Source organism: Motacilla alba, chromosome 1A (genome assembly GCF_015832195.1).
Source record: "Motacilla alba alba isolate MOTALB_02 chromosome 1A, Motacilla_alba_V1.0_pri, whole genome shotgun sequence".
Classification (NCBI taxonomy): domain Eukaryota; kingdom Metazoa; phylum Chordata; class Aves; order Passeriformes; family Motacillidae; genus Motacilla; species Motacilla alba.
Genome location: NC_052031.1, coordinates 21,822,971 through 21,845,319, shown reverse-complemented (window position 1 = coordinate 21,845,319; position 22,349 = coordinate 21,822,971). Strand labels below are relative to the sequence as shown.

Here is a 22,349-nt window from a genome sequence, read left to right as displayed (position 1 = left end):
CCTCTGTGAACATGAATCCCACATGAAGAGGGGCTCACTACAATGATCACAGATTGATCATTGAGAATTAAATGTCACACCTGTCTTAGCATCACACAGCAATGGGGTGATTGCCCAGCCTAACTACTTCAAGATGCAGTCTATGTCCCCTTCATGTGCACCCCAGCACTCTGGGGTACCTGAAGCCTCCCACCTCAGCCTTCAGCAGAGACTTAGAATCAGTATAGGAAATTGCTCCTAGGGTTTAATGCTTCCAAGCATTTTTATTTATTCCTAATCTAAATTGCTATATATGTGTCAATGTAATTGAGGATTAAGGCTATTAAAACCAGTTCAAATTAATAAATGAAGGCGTGCCAATTAGGTGGGAATACCCAAATGGATGCCTGGATAAAACTTTACCCCTGATTAGCCCCTTTAAAGAACTGCTTAGGATAAAAAAAAAAACCTTATTAATTGAGCTTGAGAAGGAGATAAATCTTTAAACTTTCAATTTTTATTCTGTCAGATGTGATTTCCATATTGCTGTTCTTTCAAGAGCATTGAAAAATCACAGTCCATTTGGTGGCCCATACACTTGACAGCCAAGAGTTGCCACAGACACACATGCTGCTAATCAACACAGAGGATGCTACCCAGAGGGCCCCTGCAAGCACCAAAGACCTCTCTCAGCTCTATGAGCGGCAGACTATCGCAAAGCCAACCATTATAACAAAATACACTATGTCAGGGTGTTTCATAAGCAGGTTCTGTTGAAGTCATATATTAAAAATAGTTGAAGAAAGCATTTGATATTGAAATGGAAGTACTATTCCTATTTTACCTGTCATTCTGCCCCATTAGTCCCTTCCTCAGCACTAGAAAGCATAAGCACAGCAAACTTGCAAGTCAGTTCAGGTCTATCTGCAGGATTAGATTCAGTGGATGGCTCAGGGTGTCACAGTATTTTCCAAGGGCACATTATTTGCTCTCTGAAGATACTCTTGAAAACGATTTCTTAGTCATTAATTATTCATTCTATTTCTTATAATCAGTTCTTTTAATTAGTATCCCAGGCAGCTTTGCTGAGAAGCCCACACTTTCAGTAATTAGGGGCAGTTTGTTGCCCCTAATTAACTTCAGACATAGCAAGACTCTTATTACTTTGTTATTTCAGCTGTTTTTATGTTTGCATTGCATATGCTGTCCTGCTTTAATGGCTCAGAAAGGAGAGACTCTTGTGTCTCTGTTGTGCTATTTATCTCATTTAGGTTCCATCTCTCTTTCTTGACTCCATATTAATTGCTGTATATTAAATCTCTCTGACTCTCTAAGTCACATCTGCACTGGCAAGCAGTGTGACACCAGAAAAGTGCCTCTGAACAGTGAAACAGAACCTGCCAGCCCGTACAGACTCCTACCTTTTTGTGCTGCTTTCTATAGTTAAGCTCACTTGCAACAGACACAGCTTGTAATACAGCAAGAGGGTCATGTATGGAGGCTTTACCCAGTTTGCTGATTTTATCATGCCTCTGTGGCCTCTTAAAGGCCATTCTGGACTGAGTTCTAACCAAATGTTGTTAGCAATCAATGGGTTAATAAACCATTTGAGTTTAAATATCCAGAACACACTAAACAGCCAGAGGTTTAGCAATAATCTGAATAATTTTATTATTTTAAATAAATAATACTTCTCTTTCTTACACAGGGTTTTTCATCTACAGGCATTAAGGTATATTAAAGCAGCAGAAAGACTGGCGTAATCCAGTTGCTCCAATTAAAGTTTGAGGAAGAGTCAAGCAAAGGCACCAGCAGCTCTGTTCACAGCATGCCACTGACCTTCCAGGCAATTCAGCAAGGAAAGGGGTTTTAAAAATTCTCCACCCCAGGCTATGGGTAGTGGGGGCAAAAAGGAGACAAACAAATTTTCATCTGGCTCTAACAGAAGTCCTGTAAGGTACATCCTACACTCAGGGTGTCAGAGAGAGAGCGCCACACAAAAATACTCACAGTCTGGTATCAGTGGGTCTGTGATCTGCAGAACAAACAGATTTGCTTTACATTACACAGTTAAAAACAACACCTCCTTTTCAGCAACACATGAGCAAAATACATCAATATATATGCATGCACTACTGGGTCTTGGCATTTTCAGCTTTCCACTGTAGGATATTTGGGGTTTTATATTCCAGGTGATAAAACAGAAGGCTTATATTCACAAAACATAGCTAGTCTTATCATAGCTTTATATACCATTTATGTAATTTTATAACATTTATTATCACAGAAAAAGCCCTGGGAACATGAAATTATTAAGTACCTAAACATTAAGTACCTAAAAACTTTGGATGGCAGAGAAAGACAATTTTAATACCTGTCCTTAATCTCCAGTAGTGTTTTCAAAGTAAATTAATTTGGGACACACAGTATGCTGAAAAGAACCCACAGTCATATAAGCAAGATTTTCAGAACTTGTATCACAGAATATTTAAGCTAAAACACATCTAGCTACTTTATAACCATGTACCAGTATGCTCAGAATCTCTACTGTGTGTAGCACATGCGTGGCTATGAGAATGATACTGCATTTGGAGTTAAGGCACTGCAAGCAGAATCTAAGTGTCCATTCAGGCAAATACTCCAACAGCTAGCCAAATGTTACTACAAAAAGAAAAATGCTAATGTAGTTTGTTAACTTCCATCTCAACATAATACCAATATTTACTCTTAAATCCCCACTGGTAAAAGACTGAAAAATCCTCTGCTTATTAATGACACTGTAGGAAGGAAGAGAAAGGGGAACTGACTGCTATGATTTAATATCAGATCTATACCAAACAATCTCCTACTTTTTAAAAATTTCTTCTCTTTGCCTATGCTCCATTCATAAGGAGGTCAAAACAATAAAAAAAATTAAATCGTCAATACTAATATTTCAGGAATAATATGTATGTGGTGTATTAAATAGTTAGAGTGGAGAAACACTTGTAGAACACTTCTGAATAAGAAATAACCTTGCTACAAGGCCTCAGAATACATAATTTAGAAATAAATCAAGGAACTTATGAGCAATAGGCACAAACTGCGGATGTTTCCCCGCAAAAGCCAGCAAGATAAACATTCGGCGTAGACTGCCTGGAGGTGAATTTTTTCTTAGAAAAACTCATGAATTCACCATTAGAAAAACCTAAACATATAAAACAACTCCAACTTTCTGCAGAAAAAAACAGTTTTCCCCAGTGCACTATATGCTACTGCTTTGATTTTCATGCAGTCCAACCTCTGCATACCATTTTTCTCACCAGTTCTTTGCCCTAGCGATTCTGTATTACACTAACATGGATTTTGAGACTATTCCCTTATTTACCAGTTTCATCATTATCCTTCTTTTCTAGATCAGTATCTTTCTTGCAAACTCACCCCCCAAGATATTCCTCCTCCATTTCTGTTTAATATTGAAAAGTCTAACTCTCACTACCAATGGATTTCTCTGCTACAAATTTATTCCTCTTTAACTTTGTCCTTGTCCTTGCTGAACAGTTACTCTACTCCAAAATTAATTCGGTTCCATACACTTTCTCAACACCTTCAACTTAGTCCATGAAACTCTCCATCGCTGGTGGCTATTTCTCTTCTCATCATTGTAGATGTGCACCATCTCTTCAGAAGTCTCATTTATGCCCTGTGTCTTTGTCCTTCCTTCCACATCCTTGAGTATGGCCTAAACAAGTCTACTCAAAGTATTATCCTAAGGATTCTTTTTGTGTCTATCACTCAGAATATCGCTCCAGCACTTTCACTACACAGAAACTGCCAGTCTCTATTTCTAAAACCCCACAGACAAGACAATTGAACAGAAATGAATAATTAATGGTTGAGAGAAAAATGGAAACACAGTTGCAGAAAAATTCTTGTATAATCACCTTCTCTTTTTCTAGGTTTGATTCACCAGGTCACATATTTAAAGAAGTACTCACTGTAGCTCTGTTCATTCTTCATAATGCTGTTAATTAATGCTTTTCCCCTTCCTGACAGGAAAAACACTCAAGAACATGCTTGAACTCATGCATACAAGCAGTCACACTTGAAGAGAAGCATATGCTTTATCTCCTCACTGCAAAATAAATAAGAACCAGAAATAAATTCTATTGAGCAAGTACCATCAACTTCTAGGGAGTTTTAAGTACAAAATGAAAAGCCTTCCATGCTTATGGCTGAGAAAATAACCTTCAAAATGCAAGCTTAAGCTGCTGCAGCCTGGTACCGACATGCAAATACTATCTCTCCTGCTGCTCAGAGTTTCCCACACACAGCAACAAACTGAAAACTGCCTTTTCACAGCTGCTATTCTGAAACCTGAGGGAATCAGCTGCAATGCACAAGAACTGGGCTGCTTTCAATTCAGTGCCAGCACTTCTAGGCAGAAATGGGCACTGAAGACAGGCAGTAGGCAAATGAGAAGGACTTCAGCAGACTCTGTTCCTCACCCTGCCTCCCATCCTGAAAGGCAAGAGCCAGAAGTTGTGGAGAAGTCTGAATGCCAGACCTGTGCATGCCACTGCCATCAGCTGGCAGCAAGAGGAGTAACTTGGAAAGAAATACAGGAGGCATGTTTGCAGCTAACGTGCCAAAAAACCCCTATATGAAAACTGACTTCAGGATTAAACATTTAAAAGCCTTAGAGACTGGCACCTGGTTCAGAGAGCAACGTATTAACTGGGGTTCAGTACAACTAAATACAGAACCAGAGTCAAGGCATAAAGGCAAACACCCCAAAACACATCCCTCAATGAGCAGAGGCAAGGTAGGAGAGCCAAGCACTTTCCTACAGACAGCAAACACATCATCCCATCTTCTCTAAGGATACCTCTCATGTCAATAAAGCAAGTCTTGTCCCTGAGCTATTAGCTAGCAAAGGAAGCAGCAGGAGGCAGGGCTATGTCAAGCTAGCAAAGTAAGGGACATCTACACACAAGGAAAAAACAAGGATAAGAGGAGAGTAGAACACAAATACAAAGGTACATTAAAAAAGCAAACCAATACATACAGAAAACAACTTCAGGATGATATTCACCAGTATTAAAAAGAAATGGTACAAAGCCAGAAAGAGAAAAAATGACTCTAATAACCAGCATGAAAATGGAAAGACAATTGGCTAGTAGTGTCCCCAGACATGAACTGGTGACAACAGGTTTGCATGGGGGAGCAAGGGGGGAAAACTGAAAATTTGCTATTACAGAAATACATTGCTCAATGAATAGTCAAATAGCAACCAAACAGTATTTTCTGTTCTGGCAATAGTGTACAGTTAAAGGCAGCATGTAGTAACTGATATTTTGATATATTGCACCTCAGGCAGGTAAAGGAGTATGGTTCAGAGGGGAAAAAAGTGTTTTCCCCAGCTTTGTTATTCCACAGCATCAGTGAGTATATTTCACAGATGATGTCTGAGAAAGTATTAAAGACAGGATGAGCTGATTTGGTATTTCTGCCTCTCAATCACCAATTACAGCAGTTCAGATACACAAAATGTGATGTAAGAATAACAACTGCAAAGGGCTTAGAAATGCAAGGAAGCCCAGCCAGACAATTCCCGCATAAAGTCCCTGAAGAGAGGGTGGCAATCAACTGATCCTTCAAACTTTCCTCCTGTCAGCTCCCCTGTAGAAAAAAACCTTATAACTAGTCTTCCACAGGCACTTCAAATGGGGTATTTGCCAACAGAGTTAGCATATTTGTCAAACTGTGTGGGTGACAGAAAAAAAGAACCCGAGGTCATACATTCAGAAAACAAAAAAGAAAATTGTCCCATCCAATAATAACTATTCAAATTTCAAAGGCAAGTATAAGTAAAACAGGCATTGAAAACAAAGCAAAAAAAAGCAGGCAAAAGAAGAGAGTGATAAATTTTTCATCATAGTAGACCAGGTTTGCAGACTGTCCAAACATGTTCACTTCATTACACAGCTGTTTACCAACACGTGGTTTTCCCATCACATCGCCAGCTTCTGGCCAAGCCACACTGATCAATGCTGAGCTGGTAGGCCAGAAGAAGAATTTAAGATTAAAACAAAACCCTGATGGGTTGTCATTTCTGAAGTGGTGCTGGTTACTAGGAGGCTTTGCTTTTCTCATCACCCTTCAGTACTTTTTCAACCATGGCTGATTCGATTGCCCATGGGGAGCAACTTTCCTACTGCAGGCAAACCAACTTCCCCAAACAGCTGCTTCTCACAGGGGTAGAAAGATCTATTTGTAAATAACCTTGTCTCAACATGTAGTTTGTAGGCTACCATATTATGGGTTTTGACAGGATTTACCAGAACTCTCTATACTCATTTGACTAAAAATTAAAACTATACACAGCTTAGAGCACGATGACAAGGTGTTACGGGGAAAAACAAGGAAATAAACTTGATTTAAAATTACTTTCTGTAACACCACAAAAAAACCTGAAATTTGTAAAGGAAGCAATGAAGGTAGAATTGGAAGACATGTTCCTAGAAAGATCTTTAGCAGAATTTTGACCAGATGAACAAGTTTTATAGCTATGATTTTTCTCTGAAATGTGTCTAGAGTTCCTGAAAACAATGGTTTTGGATGTATTCTCCTTACAACCTTAGCAGTGCAGAAAGCAACATCTAATGTTCAGAGGCCAAGAGACAATTTTTCTTTCCCAAAACATGCTTAGCCAATAAATAAGCAGATACACATCACCACCTCAAAAGCAAGGAGATACAGGGCTTGAGACAGAAGAAAGACAAACACTGGGAATAAAACTGCAGTGCAGAGAACGAAGTTTATCCTCATAACCAGTATCTCCCGAGTGTTATGTAGTGAACACGTATCATTATAAACCTCTCCTTTACAGATAAAGTCAAAAAAAGAAGAAAGAATGAATGCACAAAATTCAGATGAAAATAAATTACTGATTACTGCTCCTAATTTTGAGAATTATCTAGAAGTCAATGCTTTTGATCTACTCATGATTTAGTATTCGGATGGGAGAGAAGGAATGGAAGGGAAACAGGTCATCAAGTATTCAGAACATTAACTCACTCAGTCATGAATTCTACCAGGCCAGATCAATTCTTATAATACCTATCACCTATAAAAGCAAGACTTGAATTATCAGCTTTGATGCACTAATCTTTTCATACATTAAAAAACCTTGTTTAGCCTAGGAGTGCTACTTCTCTCTTAGCCTTGGATTTCACCATGGCTACTTGATTACTAGAGGAAATTTTAAAATGTTGAGAAAGAAAAACACAGGAAAACCAGAAAACACACCTTTTTTTTTTTTTTCCTTTTTTTTTTCGGTGAGTTAATTGTAGCACTTTGCTGTCCCTTCCTTCCCCAGGAACTTTAACTCTGATTCACCTCCCAGATACAGAACCTGCCTTTGGTTCTGTACACCCACTGAGTACAACTGGGTGGGTACATATGGGTGTACAACTGATTAGTATAAACAGCAGCTACCAGGGTCATCATCTAATCACTGACCCAGTGTATATAAACTCATATATATATATATATATATGTTCATATACACCACTTTCCCTCGATTGAAGACAGTGACAAATGAATTTCTTTTACTAAATCTCATTCTAAGGACAAATTCAATCTGGTGGTTTGAGATTCGGTTTGGCTGGGGTAGGAGAACAGAAGAAAGAGGAATGGGCTTAGTTAATGATTGTCTTCTCTTTTGTTGAGACTAGAACCAAGGAGGAGTGAAGAGGCAGAAGAAAAAATTGGTGAAATATGTTTGAGGGGACTCATAAAAAAGTGGTAGCTACAAAAAAGTGACAGTCTCTTTAAACCAGGGACAGACAAAATTTGCTTTACAAAAGAACAGTATGTAATGATGCATCAATATTTCTCTGCAAGGTGGTAAATACACGACTAAATGTTCACAAATATCTGTTGAAAATATATTAATAAATACATACTAGCCCTTCTCTGTAGAGCTAACTCCATCTTCAACACGATATGCTACCTCACCTCAAAAAATAACACTGTGCTTCAGTTCCACATCCCCATTATTTGATTATTCCCCCTTCTCCATCAAAAATCCACCAGCAACCAGAGTAAGGTAGAATATAATAGCAGGTCATCATCTAACTCCGAACAGTTAGAAAAGAATATTTCTATCACATATGCATCCTAGAGACTAAGAAAAAAAACCAAAGAGCCATATTATAAAAGTATGTGATTCAGCAAACCCTGGGCTAAATTACGTTGAATTTATCATTAAAAGTAAGATAGAGGAATTGATGGACTCTGGCAAATTATGCTAGTTCTTGTTTTTTCTTAAAGTTTGATCTTCTTTTTTAGTTAACCTTATCTATCACAATATAGCAGAGCTAATTTTACTTAGCAAGAAGAAATAAGGAAGAAGAAAGGACAACAGAGAAATGAAACATTGCCTGCATTCAAAATTCTTTAATTAGTATAACAGAGTCGTTAAGTATGGTACTTTAAAGATATCATATAGTATATTTTAATCTGATACTAAAGCAAGAACATAAGAAGCCCCAGCCATACTGTAACCCATTTCCTTACTGATATTACAACGCAGTTGAAGATACTTGATATATGAATTCCATCTCATTCCTATACTGGATAATATGTTCCACATTAAAAAGGAAGCAAACTGCATTCCTCAATATTTGCTCAGCAATATGCCAAATGAACTGGCAGAAAGAACAAATTACTTCTGCTCTTAAGCAGGGTGGATACTATTATTAGGCTCTTGAAAGACTGCTGGTGCAAAAACACTACAAGAAGTTCACAAGCTGAAACGACACAGCATCACAGGTTCTCATTCCAAACCATAATGGAAAAACCATATTCCATGGATAACCCCTGATGGACAGGGCATCCTGCAGCTACCAGCTCCAGTGACAGAACACAGGTAAGGAACCTCAGGCCAGCTGGCAGTGGACAGCCAGCCACATGCTGTCACACAACTCAGAACTGAAGGAAAAGAGCAAGAGATCAAGCCCATATCCATATCCTATCTTAGCAGATAGAAAATTAATTCAGGAAATAAGACAGACTTTTATCCCATAGAATATGAGTCACAGAATCACATAATGGGTAAGGTTGGAAGGGGCAACAGTGGGTCATATGGTCCAACCTCGCTGTTTAAGCAGGGTCATCCCAGAGCACATGGCACAGGATTGTGTCCAGATGGTTCTTGAATGTCTCCAGTCAGGGAGACTCCACAGCCTCTCTGGGCAATCTGTTCCTGTGGGCAATCACCCGCGCAGTAAAGAAGTTCTTCCTCATACTCCAGTAAAGAAGTTCTTTCTCATATTCAGATGCAACTTCTGTGCATCAGTTTCTGCCTCCTGTCTCTTGTCTTACTGCTTTGCATCATGAAGAAGAGCATCCTCTTGGCATCCTCCCTTCAGATATATACATTGATAAGGTCCTCTCTCAGTCACGTCTTCTCCAGACCACCTGTCACACCTCGCAAAGTGTCTTCCTTCAGGATATGGTTTAAGACAGGTGGTTGTATTCTCATTCCCAAGGCTGACATGAGGCCACCGTGCAGCACAGAGAACAGAGGTTAGACATAAAATTGGGCTCCTTCAGACAGCTATCAGCAATCCCAAACTATCAAAGCAGGTTCTCTGAACTCTCAAAACTCATGACCAGTTCTACCACCTACATGCAATAATTAACTGGGTAATATGAACAAAATTGTCAAATAAGAGGAAGGATGGTTATGTGCATTTCATTATTTCTAGAGAGAAGTGCAACTCCTCGGAAGACTTGTGTTTTGTGTTATGTCTTATTTAAATACACTATTTCCTGACCAGGAAAGGACAAGTCATCCTTGTTCTGCAGCTAAATTCCTAAATATGACAAAAGCAGATTTGTAGATACAGCAATAAATGCAAAATCCAGAGTTCACTTAAAAATAGTAATTAGCAACAGCAATATTTAATTGTGGGTATCGAGTCAATTTTGTCAATCAGTCTGTTCATTACTCATAGTTAAATCCACAACAGTTTTATTTCTGCATTTGCTGCACATCAGTAATCTCTCTTCATACATTTTATTAATAAAAATAATTAACATAGTAGTTATTTTTAAAACAGTTCCTATACTTAGTGACTTAGATCAGTGAGAACCTCTAAACGCTCAATATCTTCTGCAATTGATGGCCACAAGCGGCAACTTGGAAGCTGATTAGGAAAACTTAATCAAAAGGGCAATGGAGCAGTGGAGCAGGTCACACAGACAGGTTGTGAGATCTCATCCCTGGAGGCTTCTGAGCCTCCTGCTTAAACCTAGACTGGTATCAACACTACATCAAGTCTGCTTTGGCTTTGTTCACTGGGAAGTCACACTTAGAGGGACCCACATATCTCTTCCAAATATAATTTCTATGATGATTTCCTGTTTGGGTAGGGAATTTCCAGTGGGTTGAAAATTATTTTTTCACATTTTCTTTGGCTTTCTGTTTACAAGATATCTCTCTTCAGGCTCTACAGTTTAAGTACCTAACACATAACAAAAACAAAATAATCTTGCAGAAACAATCTTATTTTTACTACCATGTTACCACATTAACTTGTCTGAGAATTTACTAAACACCATTACCTACAGCAGACATACTTCAGATACCCCAAAACATTTAGCACTGGATTTTACAAATCCTTAGACATATGGAAGTATCAAAATCATAAAAGCCAAGTAGAATAATTTTGTGTCCTATCACTATCCCTCTGAAAAGTGATGTAGAATGGGGGGGGTTGTTTGTTTCTTTTGTTTTGGATTAGTTTGTTTGTTTCCAGAACTGAAAGTAAAACCCCAGTTTTTTAGACCAAACATTTCAAGAACTGAGCTTTTAAGTAGTTATCTAGAAATGTAATGCCTTAATCCAAAACTTTAAGTATTCTACTTATTCAATAGCTCAAAATTTAAAGAGAATAAGCATAAATACCTACACGCACCTGCCAGTTCTCAAAAGCCTGTCTTTCACGTACAAGACACAGAGAACAACTTAGGTCAACCTCCACTAGAAGGTCATTCTCACCACAAACACGCATGTTGATTGTTTCCATGTAAAGAGAGCACACTCAATAATTCATGAAACAAAATAGTTTTCTCGTTCACCTGTGTTTTATGGCTTAATTTGCTCGGGCTGGGTACAGACGTTCAGAACGCGACTGGCAGGAGGCACCTCTGGAAGGTTTAATTCCACCCATCAGGCACCGCCGAGAGGCAGGAATACACCCTCCACCGCAGAACGGCCCCAGCGCGCCCGCTCCCTGCGCTCCTGTGCCCTTCGCACGGCGACTTCGAGCGCAACTCTAAAAACTTAAACGACTTCACCGCCGGTGCCTGATGGGTTTCTCGATAAAGGGTGTGTTTGGGGCTGACACCCGGCCCTGCAGCAGCCGCTCCGCCAGCGCCGCGGGCGCTCCCCGCGCCGTGCCCGGCCGGTGCCGCGGCCCCGCTCAACCTGTTGCGGGCCGGAGCGCCGCGGCGGCGGCGGGCGGGACGGACGGCGCGGGACGGCCCGTGGGGGACGAGCGCACACGGCGGGGCAGGGCAGCGGGGAGGCGACGGCTCACCTTCTGCTGCCGGCGGGCCATGTCCGTGGGCTGCTTGGCGTTGAAGGGGTGCGCGATGCACCTCGCGATGAACACGTAGAGCTGCAGCCGGAGCCGCTTCTCCCGCTCCTCTCGCTGCAGGCGCTCCTGCTCATCCCGGCCCTCGCTCAGCACCGAAGGGCTGGGGCTGGCTGCCCGTGCCGCCCCGGCCTCCCTGCCCCGCGAGTCCCGGGGCGGCTGCGGCAGCGAGCGCGGCGAGCCGCCGCCCGCCGCCACCAGCACGTCCCGCCGCTCCTCTTCCAGCAGCTCATCGGACTCCTCCTCGCTGGAGGAAGGATCCAGCATCGCTCTCGGCGGGCGCGCCCCGCGGCCGGGCACGGAGCGAGGCGGGAGCGGCGCGCACCTTTCCGGACACGTCGAGTTTACACACGGACTGTTTCCGACCCGCGGCGGCCGCCGGGCGGGAGCGGCGGGGCGGGGAGCAGAGGCGGGGTTTGGGAAGGGGGTCGAGCCTGGGTTGCCGTGGGAATTGCTCCGAGCGGCTCTCGACAGAGGCAGAGGCGGGATCGGGGCCGGGCTAACATCTCCGCCCGCCCCGGAGAGCGCGGCGGCCCGCGAGTGTCCGGGACGGGGTCGGGCAGGTGGGGCTGGGACTGCCGTGACGCTGCAGCTGCCGACGCGGCGCAGCGCACGGCTCGGCACGTCTCTGTTCGGCTGCCTTGCTGCTGACAGGGGCAGCCGCTGGCCAGGGACCCTCAGCAGCGCTGCTCCGCTCGAGCCCTACCGGCCCCGGCAGCCGCTGGTGCGGTGCTCCTCGCCCCGCGTCCCGGCCAGCGCGGGAAGCGCGCCCGCCGCTCGCCCGCCGCCTCGGACACACGGCGGCACTCCCCGCTGGACGCGCAGAGCGGACGCTGTGCTCGCCGTCGACCCCGAGCCTCGCCGGCATCCTGTGCCAAGTGTCGGTGGGGGCATGAGCGGCATCTCAAATGGCCCCCGAGTAGGAAGGCACCGAAGCCGTGCATTTCTGAGCTGGCGGGTGGGCTGATGCAGAAATGTACATTGCTGTCGCAGGTTGCTTCTGTTGACAGCTTGCAGCCGCAAACAGGTGTTTCACATCTGTCTGAAATCATTTTTTTAGACTGTCTAAATCCAGATAGGTGTATAGTCTTAGTGGTTGTTGTCACAGTTAAAGCTGTGAAAAACATACAAAAGCCTACCACTAGCACTCGCTAAAATGAAACAAAAAAGGCTTCATCATGTGAGAGCCAAATTTCTGGAGTCTGATCAGGGCCTCCTGGGAAGGCAGACTGGGGGAGGGAAGGGACATCAGATTTTGTGCGGATCAAGTCCTTCTCTCACTCCCTCCATACCCACAGGTGATGGTGCTGGTACCAGGGAAGACAAGGGAACCACTGAGCAAGCAAATATTAGGGGCTAGGAGGACAAAGGCTGGAGAGATGGACTGTCACACAGAAAGGCCATGCAGCTCTAAAATGATGGTGGCTGAGGCTGTGTCCACACTGCTGATTAGCGGTGGAAGTTTTCAAAGCCCTGTATGAAAACTCAACAAACTTTGGCAGCCAACCCGATTCTCAATGTATGAGCTGGCTTTAGAGTGGTGAAGGACTGTAGTCTGTTATCAATATTTTGAAGTGCCCGGTACTGCAAATTTAGGAGAGGATCTTTAAAGATGTCAGTTACCTCCCTAGTGAACCAGCTCTCAGAAGGTGGAATTCCTCCTGCTGTGAGCAGCAACTATTAGCTAGATGGCAGCATTAAGCATTAAGAGTCTGAGTTCTTCTGCCTCTGGATCTGTACCAGGGGAATGAGGAGAACACTCAGGGAGAGTTGTGCTAACAAAAACTCTGGTTTTCTTCACACTTTGGGTGCAAAATGTAGCAGTCAAACAGAAACAGGTGGGCAATTTTTATGGGTGGCTTCTGTCCTTAACATTAACTAACAGTAGTAAGCAAGTCTGTGAAATGCAGAAAGGTAGTCATTTGACATAAATGTCAACCTATTGAACCTATTGAACCTATCTCTGGTCACATTTCCTCAGTGCAGTAATTGGTAAAGTCAGTTTTTGTGGGACCACATCATCAATCACATGCCAGTGCTTGTGTCTCCATGGCAAGTAATTCTAGTCCTGTAGTAGACAAGGGGTAGTTCCATAAAAAAATATGGTTACTGTAAATGATTTTTTCACCAAGAGGAGTACAATTTCCACTCAGATTTGTGGATGCCTTTTGCAAAAATTTGTTCTCATTCTAATAGCAAGTAAAAATAAAGTAGCACTACAAAAATCTTGCCACTAAAGATATGCAAAGCACAAACTGGGACGTGAATTCTGTGAAACTTTAAAGCAGTCAGGTCCCAGACAATTTTAAATGTAATAGCTCAATCCAGCAGTGTCATCTCTGAACTACTGCTGCATTAAGGCCAGGATAATCATGTTATCATACATAAGATTACATGACACTTCTTCTAAGAAAAGATTATGGTTGCTCCACTAGCTGCCCGAACCGTTGTGGAGGGGAGATGTCTCACTTTCTCTCACACTATATATCAGAATCAGAATTGTTAAGATGGACAGGAACTTTCTTAGCTCATCTAGTCCAACTGGCAGAGTAGGGTCACCTCAAGCAGATTTCCCAGGACTAGGTCCAATCAGGTTTTGAACGTCTACAAGGATGAGACTCCACCATCTCCCTGGGCAATTCATGCCCATGTTTGACCACTCTCACAGTAAAAAAAAGCTTTGCCCTTTGTCTAAACAGAATTAATTTCCTGTATTTCATTTTGTGCCCGTTACTTCTTATCCTTCCTAGGGCATCACTGAGAAGAGGCATCTGGCTCTGTGTTCTTTATTCCCCTCCATTGGGTATTTATAAATTGATAGGATTCCCTTGAGCCTCCTCTTTTCCAGCTTGAACTATCCCAGCTTTCTCAGCCTCTCCACATAGCTCACACGCTCCAAATCATTGATCACCTTGCTGACCTTTGTCTTGCTTCAGCATGTCCATGTTCCTCATGTATCATGGAGACCAGAACTCTGGATGTGGCTTCTCCAGTGCTGAGGAGAGGAGAAAGATGTGCTGGTGGCACTCATTCTAATGCAGCCCAGGATGCTGTTGGCCTTCACTGCTGCAAGGGTGCATTGCTGGCTCACATTCAGCATAGTGTCCAGCAAAACTTAAATCCTTCTGAAAAGCTGCTTTCAGAAGCCAGCTCCTAGCCTGCACTGATGCATATAAGTTTTCATCTTTTAGGTGCAGGACTTCACAAGTCCCTTTGTTGAGCTTCTTGAGATTCCTGTTTGTTATTTTCTTCAGCTTGTTGAGTCACACAACAGTCACGCAATCATGTGGTGTATCGACTACTCCTCCCAAGCTCATGGTGTCTGCTAACTGTCAGAGGATGTGCACTGTCCCATCATCCAGGTCATGAACAGAGATGTTAAATGGCATTGGTCACAGTATCAGTCCCTGGGTACAGCGCTACTGATGGGCTGTCAGGTGATCTTTGTGTCAGTGATCACAAACCTTTAGGCCAGGCAGCTCAGTGTTCCCACCTAGCCAGCCTGCTCTTCATCAGTTTGTTTGTGAGACTGCTATGGGAGAGAGGCAGTGTTGAAAGCCTGGTTGAAGTCAAGATGAACAACATTCACTGCTCTCTGCTTACCCACCCAGTGAGTTGCTCAGTCATGAAAGCCTATCAGGCTGCTCAAGCATAATTTGTCCTCCATAGACCCATGCTGGCTACCCCATCAGTTTTCTGCTTTGAATATGTTTGGAAACAGTTTCCAGAGTTATTTCCTCCATAATTTTCCCAGAAATCAAAGTGAGGCTGACTGGTTTGTAGTTCTTTTATTCTTTATTCTTTTCTTCTAGTCTTTACTGAAGATAGGATTGCTATTTGCTTTCTTCCACTACTTAAAACACCCATGTCTTCCCTAGAGCTGCATGCAAAGGACCTCTAGCAAGTCAGCAAAAGTCTTATGCATTGCAGGCAGGCCTCAGCTTTTTCCCCCCATATCTCCTTTTTTGGAGAAAAAGATGAATTTTAGAAACAATTTAGATTTTGTTTTTCATCAGACCAGGCTCAAAATAGAATGTTCTCAGCTTAGAATTGGGTACATTGGTAAAATGAATTGACAATAACTATCAGCATATCTAACATCTTAGGATGAGCACCCTTACCTTCTGCAGCTACTTGTATCAAAACCTTTTATTCGATCTTGTGTATTTCCATTCTGTAAAGCTACTCTGATGTTTCTGCAGAGCACAAAAGCTACCTTTCTGGAGCCCTTTTTGTATTTCCCTGATAATTCTGCCATCATAAAATGGTGGTATCAGTCTTAAAGGAATCAGTCAGAACTTGTCCCTGCATTCCTCAGATGCTTGTGTTCAAATGCTCAGCCAGTTAAGTGCACAAATGTCAATGCATAATATTTATATTCAAATACTTATAAGCTTAAAAAATCCAACCACAAAAATGAAAAGTCATTCATTCCCTTTAAGAAAATTTAACTAAAACAATTTTATTTCTATTTACTCTTCAATTTGTCCAACCTCAGCACAGATTTATATACAATTGCACTCATTCAACTGCATTTTTTTCTGCCTAGGTATTATATTCTGCCTTCCTTAGTTTGCAGAATATATTAATCTAAACAAAATAGTGTTAAGAACTGGACTGCTCTTTTTTATATGGCAATGAAATGAGGATATTGTTCTTAAGGTTTGCTTTTTAGGGGATAAAAGAAACAATAAAATAGCTAGTGGTGAAAAAAACAGTTTTGAACTGCTTTAAGACTTTTTTCCCAAGATATAAAAATTATAGCTATGTTTTCAAATCCTTCATTTGAGGAAATATGAGGCCAAAATTAAGGCATATCAGAACATATTTATGCTCAGTAAAAGATTTCCTAGTAGAGAATCAATGTCTTTTAATTCACCTGTAACTATCTTTTGGTCATAAAATTCATTATTATTTTGAGGCTCGGTAATGAGCTTTAGTTTCATGCATAGCACTGTCATTTTAAACACTTTTTGCACTATTTGTCTCTAATGTTTTAGATTATGAAACCATGTGATTAAGCATGAATCTCACCTTATGTTATTTGTAAGCAGGTCATAGCCAAAGCCAGACATGACAGTGATGTTTCTAGGGTGCTTTCTAATTGGTTTTTCATGAGACTATACCACACCAGGCAGCACTTAGTGGTGGGTGAAGTACTGCTTCACCCTTTCCCTTACCCACTGTGACCTCCTTTGTATACCATGAACTTGTGGAGAAACACTGGAAAGCATGACAGAATACTTCCTCAAAAGTGCAAAACCTAAATGTAAAGTAGAAAAACATATTTTTAACGGTATTTAGGGGCTTTATTTTTTTTTTAATAATAAGATGGTTGAGTATGTATTGTTTTTGTGGTCTTGCTTACTGCTTCTGAAGACACTTGTTGACACTGTTGTCCTTTTGTATGTATGAGCTTTTACCTAGGCAAAACCACATAATAAAGATGCTCTAGGGGCCTATGGTATGTTAATATGTATTTACAGTCTGCTTGGAAGAATATAAATTTGAAAGTTCAAAAGAGTTTACATTCTTTTCCTGATTATTTCCTGATGATCTGTGTACAATAGATCTTCAGAAAAACTAATTTATCAGCATTCATGTACTACTACCACTGTAGTGCTCACCTCTATGGTATGAGAAGCTTGTGCATAGCTGATACATTTTCCAGTCCTCCAGCTTTTCCATAGAAGATTATTTTAATCCTTTGTGAAGAGTTTGCAGGAGGTGGCTAAAATTTCTGCCAGTTTAATTTCTGAAACATAATATAAATTAATTTCATTTCAAGAATGCATTTCTCCCAGAGGCATGTCAGATGGTACCTCTCTATTCACTTCAGGTGTTCTGTGCAGATTCAAGTATTTCCTGGATGGGAATTTGTGAAAAGAAATCACTGGACATTGTGGTGTTGACCACACATAAAATGGGTTGTAGTAATAGCTGACTTTTACTGAACAGAACTCTTCAGCTTGGGTTGACAAAATAGAGCTTTCTTTGAAAACCAGGCTTGCCACTGCTTTACTTCTTAGTGGGTCTCACTATAGCACAATACAGGTTGTGGGACTCTGCATAAATGTTCAGACAGCTTCTTTCTGTCTTTCTCTCTGTCTGAAAAGATGGGATTTATTTCTTTGGTCCTCTCAACCAGACGAGCAAGTGGCAGAGTGTCGTAATACGACACGAAAAGATGACACGGACACTGCTGTTCTCCAGGTAAACAAAAAAGAGGGACCTTTATTTTCTGACTCCAACATTTATAGTTTTCCAAAAGTGACAGTGGATTGGAGGGTGACAGTGCCACCTCTCCAATGACACTGGACAGACCAAGAGTCCATCAATTCTCTCCTCCTCCATGAAAGAATGCAAAACATAAGTTGTTTACAGAACTGTGTGTGAGAAAGTTTGTTACAAGAATGCAAACATCAGAAGGCTTAGCAAAGTCTTAGAAAATCAGGGTGACATCAGAGCATTCACAGGCTTAGAAGACGGAGATGTTGCACTCTTGCAGCCAGCATCACCCTGTTACTCTGCTTCAAAGTCTTCCTTGTTCATCACAACTTGCATTTGCAGACAATATGTAATATATTCTTCTCCTATGTAAACACCTTTGCTCCACTGATGTATGCAGAATTGCAGAGTTTGGGACAGCATTCCTCCCAAATGATTCTATTTGATCTGACTCCCTGTAAGTAATCATTAAACAAAGTGACTTTTATGTCCTGATAGTTCTTTTTTGGCAAGCCAGAACTTGATGGCGGTGTTCATGAGCTAGATAAGTCTCAGACAAGAGCATAGGGAGGATCAAAGTGCATCCACATCCACATCACAGCTTGATTCCTGACTAGTTTTCCTAGCTCTTAAGAGAAATTCCCATTGTCTTTTCAGATCACAGAATCACAGAATATGCTGAGTTGGATGGGACCCCCAAGGATCATCCAGACCTGCACAGCACCACCCCCAAGAGTCACACCAAGTGCCTGAGAGCCTGAACTCTGGCTGGCTGGTGCTGTGACCACTTCCCTGCGGAACCCATCCCAGTGTCCAACTCTCCATGTGAAGAATCTTTTTGTAATATTTAACCCAAAACTCCACAGTTGAGTCCTCAGGGGCAGCTGACCAGCCTAAGTGATGGCAGGAGCTGATTCATATAAAGAGAAAAACCTAGGTTAGATCAAATCATTCCCACACATAGGTCCCAGTTTTGTAGCTCACGTTTAGTTCGTGTATATGTATGTAAATTACAGAAATATATGAGAAAATGCTAATCATATGCCCTGCTCTGACATTTTGGCTGCACTGCGTTACTCACAAGCTGTGCAGCAGCTATGTAAAGAGTAGGTTATCACTAAGAGGACATATTAAAATTTGTGTCACATCATGACTTAGTACTAAAAGCTATTCTATAAAATGGAGATTTTTGAATTAATTTGTTTCAGTGTAGCCTTGTGTCTGAAAGGTAGTGTTCTCTACACCTTAAGCTCAAATACTTAAGTAAATTTGATTTTCACATGTGGAGTTGAAAAAGTGACACCAATATCTCCTTTAAAATCCTAAAGAAATATCCAAATTTGTTTTTTTAAAGGAATGCTTCTATCCACAAGAAACCTGTCTACCTCACAAACTGTCTTTATTGGCAAGGATGTAAGGACCATGTACACCACAGAGTCTATTGCCCTGTTAGCTTAATAATGCCAGTGAAATTCTTAAAATTAGCCTTGTTATAGGTTAGTAAACTTCTGAATTAGCAACATCAAGGAATGTTGGCATAATGTATTATGGCACAGCCATGTGGCATAGCCATGTTTCATGTGGCTGTTATAATTAACACACAGGTAGCATGAGCAGGGACTGTTACTTCTTTCTAAGACACCTGGTTTCTTAGCAAGCCCAGACCTGGTTTCTTAGCAAGCCCAGATGGCACAGGATTCACTGTTGTGAGTGGTGTGGAGTCTTTCTAGCAATACAGTGGAATGTGATATCCTTTATAGGACATGCTGCACATGATGCTGCCAGAGGCAGCTAGTGAGTTCCATGGAATCCTGTTCCATCGAATCCTGTTCCAGTGGAATCCTCTGGAATCTCCAGAGGAGTGTGCTTGCTTAAGCCCCATTCAGTTCCAAGTGCAATAATAGAAAGTAGACTTGGAAAGGAACTTAAGAAGTTACTGGGATTGTATTTCTGCTCCAAAATAAGATCTGCTACACCTAAGTAATTTTTGACTGATACTTGTGTAACCTTTTCTTAGCACCTTCTAATATTTAATCTTCCTAGGCAAAGAGTTCCAACATAAAACTTTTCCAATTCAGAGAGCTTGTCTTAATATTACCCCAAGCCTCCTATTTTTAAAACTTGTGCCATGCAGCCTAGCCTGTGTTATTGATTTTCCAAAGATCCCAACCTCTGTCCCTCCTCACCCTGCACTGTGTTTACTCAATTCCTGGGCATGCAGGAGGACAAAAACACTTTGGCTCCACTCCCTTTCCTATTGGAGCTGTTCTGCTCAGTCAAGACAAGGGTGGACCTTAAGAACTCTCCCTGTATAGGAGGGAAATACCCTTACAAGAACCTGTCTGGTGCAAAGTGGGCTCATCTGAGAAAATACAACACGGTGTCCATCTTTTTGTGCTGAAGGGAACAGGTACTGTCAAAGGAGTCATGACCTAGTTCTCTACTTGATACCTGGGCAAGGAGAAGGAAACATAGGGTAGATTTTCAGGGAGGCGAGTCATCCAGGCCCATCCCCTTTCCAGGAAGCACTGCAGGGCATGATCCTGCTGAGAACTTGGGGCACTTTTTGGGCCTGAGCAGAGGAAACCAAGTACCTCATTTTTCTTCTCCCTTCAGCATTGCCTTCGAGCTTGGTTCCAGTCCTGCAAAGAGGACAACAGAAACAAGAGGGGGCAATGACTGGGAGATACTGTGAGCAAAAGCAAGAGCAGGAGTTTTCAGCCTCTTGCCAGTAATGAGCTCAGAGCCACTAAAATCTACACCATTTCCATGAGCAATTGAAACATTTTAGTCTCACCTGTCTGCAGCAAACATGGAAAACCGTTTATTCCTTCCCTATTTATAAAAGGTTTGGTGTTTTTTTTAATGAAAAGAAATTATCTTCCTCCTGCTCAGCTTTCTGTGGGCTAAATGATCCCTTATTCTTCCTGCACAGGCAATGGATACATTCAAAGTACACTTTCCCCAAATTGGCACTGTCATAGGTAAGCCAGTTTTACCACATCATGCTGAACAGATAGAATTTATGAGCTTACATATGATTGTCCCTTTAATATTTCCAATGGTAGAGCTGCCTCGTTTTCCTGACACTATGAACTGAATAGCCACCAATGTTGTTCTGTTAGAAATGTGGCCCCACTCCAGTCAAAGCAGGGGTTTGGTGCAGTGATATTGCCAGTGACAACAGCTCTGTGATTGTGAAAGGAGGTGAGGAGGGGAGAGGGATAACAGGGATGCAGAAGTGGCTCAGCCTTTCTAATTCTTTCTACTCTCACTATGCAAGTCGGCAGTTTTGCATATCATCCACTTAAAAATATTTTGAGGGTATTATTAGTTTGAGGGTATTATTATCCTGTTGATTTTGTTTCCTGGGTGAGCTCAGGTCCCTGGCAGTGCACATAATTAATCAAAATTATCCAAAAATGCAGTTTGTTTGGACTCTTACCAGGAACTGGAATTATAACTGAATATCATGATGGGTGGCTGCCTGCATTGCTCAGGAGAATTATTTCTTGTTTGTTCTGAACTCTGGAATTCAGTCTCAATCTAGTTACTTAAAATGAATTTGTCTTCCTTTAAGGTGGGGGTTGGAATTCAGGTGGACTGACAATGTCCTTTTCATATCTTCCATTCCATTTGTTATGGAAATGACCTGTCATTTAACAGGGCCCTATTCTGCACTGCCCTGACCGACGAGTTGAGAATCATCCTTCTGGAAAAGAAAATAGATTAACTTTAAACAATCACGCCCTAATGTTTAGAACAACAGTCAGAGTGAATGTTTGTTTTGTCAGATTGTGGATAATGAAATAAATAGTACAGAGGATCATTAACTCAGTGATTCATGTAAAGAAAGTACTTCTAGATGGCAAAGCAAGACTGTTTAATCAAACCATTCTAAAATGATGATGAGACTGCATGGAAATTTCTTCAAGAGTTTGAAATTATATCTAGGGAGCCTTATGATTCTGACCACATCTTTCCACTGTATGTTAGGAAACCATCTTGACTCAAACCCTCAGGGAGTGATAGATGTGGTCATTTTCTGTTTGGTGATGGAGAGAGTGTTCAAACACATTGTCAGACCTTTCACAGCATATGGTCAAAACAAAAAGAATCCCTCTTCTCAGGGTTGAAATCTGCATTTTAAGTACTCAAACAGTCATAATCTGCTCAGATGGCTACATATGAGTTTGAATTTGATATATCTCCCAGAAGAAATCCTTGCAAACAACTTATATACTTTATTGCACAGAAAAATGTTGCAGAGATAGAGGCAGCTGTACCAAGCATACCCAAGGGCTGTGCTCTGGAAAGGGCAAAAATCTTGTCACTGTGATTATGCCTCTTGGAAAAGTCTTCTGATCATACCACTTGTCCATGTTTTGAATGTTAATCTTGACAAGTTAGGACTCAATTCAAAGTCCACTGCTGACAGAAATAGCCCCTTTTTCTCTTCAATGAACTTTAGCCATTTGTTTTCCAAAGGCTCCA

The 22,349-nt window shown here is 41.6% G+C and overlaps 1 protein-coding gene across 24 annotated transcripts in view; it reads right to left on the bottom strand.

The window, feature by feature from the left end:
• Positions 1-12,032, bottom strand: part of CADPS2 (calcium dependent secretion activator 2) — a 287,279-nt gene extending 275,247 nt beyond the window's left edge. For 17 of the 24 annotated variants that reach the window (XM_038155812.1, XM_038155816.1, XM_038155826.1 and 14 more), the window contains exon 1: positions 11,571-11,894. In XM_038155812.1, the coding sequence (XP_038011740.1) occupies positions 11,571-11,894 (324 nt within the window). Of the gene's footprint in view, positions 1-11,570 lie in introns of all 24 variants that reach the window. The other 7 variants (XM_038155811.1, XM_038155825.1, XM_038155814.1 and 4 more) reach the window with 1 other exon arrangement.
• Positions 12,033-22,349: the final 10,317 nt, after the last annotated feature.